Raw genomic sequence first — 9,144 nt, 5'->3', positions numbered from 1 at the left:
TTGAATAGTTTTGATAAGGTTGATATTTGAAGGTAAAAATTTCATAAAAATCCTTCAATTTGGCTCGTTAGCTAGCACGTAGCTTGAGTTCAAGCCACTTGAAAATTTAGCAAGCCAAGCACGAACTAGTTATGATTTGAGCTGAACTCGACTCATTTGTACCCCTACTTATAATGACAATATTATTAAGACAACATTGAGCTATGATGACAGTATTGTGCTTTATCGATAGTGATATAAGTGACAATGATAATTAAAAATAAAATAATAGTGATATTAGTGACTTAGTGTCCAACACCAGTGATGACAATTATTTTTTAAAAAATATTTAAAATAATATAAAATTATTTTGAATGTTTTTTTGGATTAATTTGATTTGTTTTAAAAAATTAAAAAAAAAAAAGATAAAAATATATTTAATAAACATTTTAAAAAATTAAATAAAAGTGAACCTAGTAAGCTTTGGTTAACTTTGTTGAAGCCGCCGAGGAGCACAGGCAGAAAAGGCAAAAGAGGGGAATTAGGAAGAGGAGCAGGAGAAATGCCGCTATACGATTGCATGCTGCTTGCGAAGACTTCGGTGAAGAAAGAAGCGATTATGAATCTGGTCGCTCGATTGGGCAAGCGCATTTTCCAGTGCAACGGAGTCATCACCGACATCAAATCCTTCGGCACAGTGCAACTCGGCTACGGTATCAAGAAGCTCGATGGCCGCCACTTTCAGGTCCGATTCTTCCATCTCTTCTCTTGTCTTTGCTGGAAAGTTATTTGCTAACCTTTTGTTTTTGTTGGATTGATGTGAGAAATTCTAGGTTTTTTTCTGAAATGTATCTAGAGAAAGAGTTTAGAAAATTGTTCCAATTTTTATAGCAATGATTGTTAAATTTGTGATATTTGTGTGTTAATTACTGTCTAATTGATTGGAATCAGTTTTACTTGCTGCCAGTAATTGATTGAAAGCATCTAATGTCTGAAAGAAATGTAGTGATGAACATTTTGGTACATGCATTAGTAGGAGAACCACGACTGCTTTTCTGACAGGATTTTAGTTTGGAGCAATTGTTAAGTTGCTAGATTCCAAATTTTTTGACAAAATGACATCTAAACAGGGTGAATTTTTCCAAATTATATACATGAAAATCCTAACGTCATTATTATACCCAAGATATCCAATAAAATCAATCAAAGAAACCAAACCTTAATATCCACACGGCCACAGTTTATCCACCAAAATAGAATGTAAACGTGATTTATGAAATCGTATAACCAAATAAAACCAAAACTATGATGCTTACCAAATAAAGACACCGCCCCACATAATAGAAGGGAACCTATAAATATCAGATAGAGCTGAAATGATGTCGATCAATACAAAATTTCTTCCCATGACATCAGCTCATCAGTGTACCTGCCATAAATAAAATGGTGGTAACATAAGTGGTAATGCTCAAATTAAGTTTTTTCACATATTCACTAGTTTTTTAAGATTAGAGTCTAATTTGCTGTCAAATTTAAAGCTTGGGTGATAAGTTTGAAGCAAATGAGATATCAATCAAGGGTATGCATTTTAAAGATATGCTGGGAGATATCACATAAATCAGATTTAAACCATTGTATTTTTTTTGGAATTAAATCAATAACCTGCAATCATTAGAGGTTGCTCATATAGATGAATTAAGATCAAGAAAGTAGTATTTAATGAAAGTTTGTGGTTATACTTATGCACTAAGATGCACCGACACTTCTCCTCAAAAAGGCGTGCAGTATCCGACACAACATGCATCTGACACATCTCTGACATGTGTTAGACACGCCGAAAATGTGTCTTATTAAAAAAAATATTACATATAAATTGAACATGTGTGTCTGATGCGTGCATCTTAAATATTTTATGAATTTTTTAATATAATTTTATTTATTTAAAATATAAAAATTAAATTTCTTATTTTCTCTCAACAACATCTAATCAATCGCCTGCACTCAATACCCCATTCATCAAATATTCTCATTTTATTTTCTCTTTGGTGGGCCGTGACTTTAGTTTCACAACAATGATCAATGTCATCTCAACATTGATGTCTGATGTTGTTACAACATCGACATTTCAAAACCATCTCAACATCAAAGTTTGACATTGTCTTGACATTGATGCTCGACGCTAGTAATTTATACACCCACAACTTGACAGCTCATCTTTATCCAACTCATTTTAACATCGACGACCAATACCCTCTCGACATCGACGACAGATGCCCTCTTGACTTCGACGTCGCCTGATACTTATTGCATAACATTAATGCCTGACTCTCAACAACATTATCATCTCCTCTCTCGATGCCTGATACACGACATTAACACGTGACTCTCGACATTCTAATATTAATTATTTTACGCATAAATTCTAGTTAAATGACTTATTATTTTAAATTATTTTTAATATTATACTCATTTTATTTTTATACACTATTTTTAAAAATAAAAATTATAATACCATGTCCAACTTGTGTCTGTGTCCTATATTTTCAATAATTAACGTGTTTCATTTTCGTGTCGTGTCGTATCCATGCTGCCGTGTTCGTGTCTGTGCATCATAGCTTATGTACCATTAATTCATATCAATTGAGGGCATAATGATAAAAGTCATATTTTATAGCCAAGGAATAGTTACCCTACAATAAGTATGCCATCTACCATCGTAGGAGACGCCCTTATACTCAATCCACTCAACTCCAATGGCATCAAAGACTCTTTTCCCTAATTTAACGCCACAATTCGCAATTAATCCTAATTACTAAGTCTCACAACAACAACAACAACATCAAGCCTTTGTCCCACTACGTGGGGTTGGCTACATGAATCCTTTTTCGCTATTGTGTCAAATTAAAAGTCAAATTCTCTTGTAAATCTAAATAAAAAAAGATTCATTCAATATTTTCTACCCAGAGTTCTTTTTAAGATCTACTTCTACTTTTCTTAAACATAAGTCAAGATCTATATACCTCAACTTTCCTAGCATCCGGGTCATCAGCAAGCCTATCCGTTTAATGTGACCAAACCATCTAAGGCCGGCGACTCTTCTCTAATTTTTATCTTCCATGGAGCTACTCAACCTTTTCACGTATATGCTTAATTGTTTGATATCCATATCTCTAAGTGCGTCAACCCCTACGGCATCCCTACAATTCCCTCTGCAACACTTAACTTAGTATTTGCTTCTTCTTCTTTTAATGCGGCCAAACATCGGCACCATTTTTAAAAGCATTTTTGGCAGGTCTCCCACACGCATCTTATAGAATTTTCCAACTTAAGTTTGAGGGGAGACTTTTCTGATCGGCACAATAAGACCGATGCATTCCTCCACTCTCGACCCATCCATTTTGTGAATTACTACTGATAAATATCCCCATTCGAATTTCACCATCACCTCTGAACAACCAATTATCCAAGATAATCTAAAACGTAGTACCTTATTAATGACTTGATTGCCCAAAGTCACAATCCCCTCACTAGGACTATTACTGCTAAAATTACACTCCATATATTCCGTTTTTGATCTACTCAAGCGAAAACCTTTAGTCTCTAATGTTGACCTCCATAATTCAAGTTTACCTTCAACTCCCTCTCTAGTCTTATCAACAAGAAGAATATCATCAGCAAAAAGCATACACCAAGGTACATCCTCTTGCAAATGTTTAGTGAGAACATCCATGACTAAAGCAAAAAGATATGGACTTAAGGCTGATCCTTGATGTAATCCAACCGAAATAGAAAAATACTTGGTCAAACCACCTTGTGTTTGAACACAAGTAATAGCTCATGCATACATATCTTTAATGATTTGAATTTTGAATATAAGAATTATTAACTCCTTTCTTTTCAAGAACTCTCCATAGCACTTCTCTTGGAACTTTATCATATGCTTTCTCTAAATCAATAAATATCATATGTAGATCCTCCTTATTCTCTCTATATTTCTCCATCAAACCTCTCAATAAATGTATGGCTTCCTAATTACTAAGTCCCACAATGATTGAAAATATTAATTTATAGAAAATTACTGATTTAATAAATTATTGTTGGTTTAATTCATTAAAAATTAAAAATTCAAGAAAAAATTAACTAAAATAGGAAACTCGTACCTAAACATGGGATAATCCCTAACTCACCGAAGCTTTCATGAATCTTCACTAATTAGGTTAATTATATCAAAACCTGTAAGATAAATTTTGAATTAAGGAAAACCTAATTAGTCCAACTTTAACAAAATTGATATAGGCAAATTACATTTGTTAGGCTATCACACTTGCAAGAATCTAAGCAGGCTCAATTTAGATCAATTTAGAAGCCAACTAGATAAATTCCAAAATATTTTAAACAATGTTTCCAAATAACATAAACAAAAACTGTTAAATCCTTTGAATCAACAAAGCATGCATTAAACATAACGTGATGCCCTTCGACTACCATCTTAATAAAGTTTTAGTGGTCGTTGGATTGGAAAACTCCTTTGATAGAGTGAAGGATAGGATAAATTAAGAACAGATGCCTTGTTCTCCCCTCCCTCTCTTGCCTTTATGTTCTCACTGGTTAGCAAAACAGATCTTTTAACCACTTAATCACTTCTTTCCTTGATGGATAACCAATCTAATCTAATTGGACTAATGCCCAGCCATTTTGTTTTGAGCCAAATCACATTTTTTTTTTATGAAAAATTAAGTTATTTCATTGCCTAACGTTCAAGTGTTCTTGTCATGTAAAAACTGGAGTTGTTCATGATAAGATTGCATTCATTAACTCCATAGATTCTCCATTTTCTGAAGCCTCATGTGCTAGGTATGCCCAAACCCAAATGGCAGCTAATAGGGGTGCAACTTAGGTTGGGTAATATTAGTTTCAATCCAGCTAGCACACTTGATGAGTTTGTTTGATCCTGAATTACCTGATGTTTAAACTTGGAATGAACCACATCTTTTAATTTGATTTTGATTTAGTTCTTGGATCTTTTTAAAACTCATTGTCTTGATATCATTCTGGACTTGATATGGGCCTTTTGGAGATGAAGAATGTTTCAAACTTTATTTGTAGTCTCATCCAAAAATTATCAATTTTTCTCAATGCAATATCATTACAATGAAAATGTTAAACCTCAAGCAACACAAACTAATTTGCATTGTAGAATTATAGTTTTTATGCTTGATTCATTTGCTTGAACCCATACAAAATCACCCCAAAGCATACAAGATATATGTATTTTTAGTTATTTAACCAAGGTCGATATCAAACATCCAAGTCATTGCGTTGAAGTTAGTATTAATTTTGGTAGAATCATATGATTTGGTTAGGATAATTATGTATTTTTAATTTCTCAATCTAGATATTTGCTCTGTATTTAGTTTCTATTTTTTATAAATTTTTTTTATCCGAAGTCATAAAATAAAGTGGAATTGAGCGAAAGGTTGAGGATTCACCTAATTGGACAACATAGTGGGATAGGCTCGAACTAGTGGTTGGACGTGCCTCCAGTGTCCCCACTATAGATCCAATCATGCTGACACTGTTAAAATATATTCTAATGAAGTGATTAATGGTTGACCTAAACCAATTGTTTATTATTGAGATGTAAAATCGATGACTATTTTTTAATACTCTTTGAAAGAAAATAGGAATGCATTTTAATTTCTCAACTACTTATCATGCACAAACTAATGACCGAACTAAAGTGATTAATAGAACTTGGGGCATTTGTTACATTGTCTTATAGCTTGGCATGCACTTAGGTGTGGTTTATTATCACCTATGATTTAGTCTGCATATAATTCATTTGTCAATAGGTTTATGGGCATGATTCAATTTGAGATTGTCGCCATGAATCAATCTAGAAAATGTATATATCTTGTTGAGTAACCTTCAAATTCTAGGTCTAAACACTTTTGCACAATAATTTATACAACATATGCAAAATTTGTTGTGGTGTTTGCAAAAATTTGTCTACTAATTATAACAATTATGAGATTTATCTTAATATAAATAGGAGATACTTGGTATGTAAGCTTGGTGGCAAAGTCATGGTGCATTTAACTCTTGAAATCTTATATCAAGAACCTTTAATAAATTGAATGAAAGGAAGGTAAGATCATTTAAAAATTTTCAATGCGTTGGAACCAATGCTTGTAAATTAAAAATTAATGAAAAATTTGGTATAAAACCAGTTTTCAATGTGTCTTCTTTGATTTTTTTTTTCACGGGCTTATTGTCAAGTTTTAGATTTTGCTCTTTTTTCACGTTTCCTTTTGAGTACATATCACTTTTCACCTCTTCTCATTCTTGAGATTATTCTTGATGATAAGATTGTATCTATTACTTATGATAAATATCAGAGATATCTTGTTATCTTGCAATGTGAACGAACTTGTGATAATTCATGGATTACCTTGTAAAAAGCACAAAATTTATATCCTAATTTAATTTATAATTATCAAATTATGCAAGTTATGCATATTTGATGGGAATCTTTAATTATTCTCGTAAAAGATGTAGCATCAAGAAATGATCAGTGTAATATTCATTTGTTTCTTTTATTAGTTGGTTTTATTTCCTTTTGTAATTTTTATAGTTAAGAACATGCTAGTGTGATGATTGTATTATATTTACAATCTTTGAGTTAGTTCTTAGGCTCAGTTTTAATTTTTGATTCAATTTAGAGTAATTCCCATAAGGTATTTGCCATCCCGTTTGGTATAGTTTTAGCTAGTTTGATTGGGCTAATTCAAGATTGAATATTTTAGTTTCAAATATTCATATGAGCCGAATATTCATCAGTTGTTATTTACTATTTTTTAGGGGAATTTTCATGCGATTCTCAGTTTGATCCTTATATCATAACCATATTATTTGGTGCAGTTGCGTTTTGCCCTTACTAATTAAGACTTGATTTGTGATCTGGTGTGGTTTGATATTGAGTTGATAACTCTTGCTGTTGTTATTCTGATTTATTTGTTTCAGATCTCACTACTATCATCGATATCAACTAAAGTTTTGTTACATGAGAATTACATATCGGTTATGGAGGACTTATTTGGGTTCTTTTGTTTTTTTAAACATAGTTGTTTAGTGTTTTTTTAACTTTTTTAGGGGAATTTTCATGTGATTTTTAGGGGTATTTAGTTTCTCAGTTTGATCCTTATATCATAACCATATTATTTGGTGCGGTTGCGTTTGCCGTTACTAATTAAGGGTGCGTTTGGGACGGCTGCAGCTGTCAGTAAAGCAGGTTATGAAGTTACTGCACAGAAAGCTGCTTTCTGAAGTTGCTGTATAGAAAACAGTATTTTTTGTTTGGGTAGTATAATTATAAAACTGCTTTGCTGCAGCTGTATAAGAACAATTTACATTACTACCCTCATTTTTTTAAAAAAATAAGTTATATAAATTCAGAAAAAATCCTCTTCCGACTTTGCTGTAGTTGTATTATTTTGTACAGTAACTTGTCCCATAAGACATCACGCATATGAGCATAATGGATATCAAAAGTTATGGATAACAGAGCAAATTAAAGAATAAAATAGAGCAGTTTTATATATTATTAATGCTTTTCGGAGCAAATTAAAGAATATATTACTTAGGAAATTACAACAGTAATAAATTATGTTTAACAAAATATAAAAACAACTTCTATTGCGTTAAAATTGTCTGTCAACAATACATAAAAACAATTAAACTAATGAGAAAATTGGCACCGCTTCTGTTCTTCCTGATGCTTCCCAATACAAAGTGGATATGCTACTAGCTCAGATGCCAGACCTCTCGTTCATGCTTGAGGAATCCCAGCAGTTCCTGATGCTTCCCTATATTCCGAAGAAGCCCAGCAGTTCTGAGTTGAATACTTGATTCCCAATACAATCCATAAAGTTTGTCATTTATCCCAATTTCAGGTTTTTTTGGCTTGTAGCAATGAGTATACATACCTTTGGAGCAACCAATAACGAGAGGATTATAGAAGAAAATAGCTGGCTATAAAGAACAGAGTCAAGCATTATTGAAAGGATGAATCCTTGATAAAAAACGGTCTTTTAGGATTCCCAGAATGTTTACTCTTTAATAAAGTGTGATGTGATGTGTGCATGTATGTAACAATCAAATCATATGAAAACTAGAATGTTCATAATTTCATATAAGAATTAAAAAAAAAAAAGATGATTTCTAATTCATTTCATTAACCAATGTAGATGTGATTTGCTTCCGTAGTTGTATCATTTCCTAAGCACCTTCGCCATCTTGTGCCTCATGATTTGTCACATCTCCTTCGTTATCTAATAATGATTGTCCAATTCGATACTCATACGCTTCTGGAGGTATATATGATTGATCCCTATCACAAACATTGAATTCTGGATCATCACGAGAGGGATGACGACGTATATAATTATTAATTATGTAATGCCATCGTAGCTACCACTATTTTCACTTGCTTCTTAAATGGATATGTAGGCATATCACGCAGTATAACCCACTTCTTTTTCCAAACACCAAATGATCTCTCAATCACACCTCGTAGTGAAGAGTGACGCTTGTTAAATGTTTCTTTTCTCCCATGTATAATTTGATTCTCTCTTTGAAAATCAGGAATATGATACTTTGTATCAGAAAATGGCTTCAAAAACCCTCGTTGCATCGGGTACCCAGCATCCACAAGATAATATTTATCTGTTTGTAATTGAGCATTATTTAGTAAAAAAAATGAGTAAGGTGGTTGATTACAATAGAGAAATACATACTTACTTGGTGGTGTCATAGGAAATTGATGTTGTTGATTACGTATAGCAAATTTAAAAATACGGCTATCCTGTGTACTACCCTCCCATCCTGACATTACAAAAGTAAAACACATTGAAGTCACAAACTGCCATAACATTTTGCGTCGTTAAACCACATCGTCCTATATAAGCCACCTTTTCAGCAGTTGAAACATGAGCATCCACATGAGTTCCATCGATAGCTCCTATACAATCCTAATTGAGAAAAAGATGATTAGATATTTCATAAATATTTACAAATCATATAAGATTATAATAATAGTATTTACCTTGAAATATGGCATATATCGATTATCATACAAAATCTTCCTTGGAATATTTTCAAAACTAG

The 9,144-nt window shown here is 32.4% G+C and overlaps 1 protein-coding gene across 1 annotated transcript in view; it reads left to right on the top strand.

Annotated features, from left to right (window-relative positions):
* The first annotated feature begins 461 nt into the window (after window positions 1–461).
* The window catches only part of LOC110110334, a 28,228-nt gene continuing 19,545 nt past the window's right edge, over window positions 462–9,144 (top strand). Inside the window, exon 1 of the mRNA XM_020841749.2 lies at window positions 462–724. Coding sequence (XP_020697408.1) covers window positions 542–724 — 183 coding nt within the window. The 5' untranslated portion in view covers window positions 462–541. The remainder of the gene's footprint in view (window positions 725–9,144) is intronic.

Source organism: Dendrobium catenatum, unplaced genomic scaffold (assembly GCF_001605985.2).
Source record: "Dendrobium catenatum unplaced genomic scaffold, ASM160598v2 fragScaff_scaffold_400, whole genome shotgun sequence".
In the NCBI taxonomy this organism is placed as follows: domain Eukaryota; kingdom Viridiplantae; phylum Streptophyta; class Magnoliopsida; order Asparagales; family Orchidaceae; genus Dendrobium; species Dendrobium catenatum.
The sequence above is the reverse complement of the archived record's forward strand: the minus strand, read 5'-3'. Positions and strand labels throughout refer to the sequence as shown.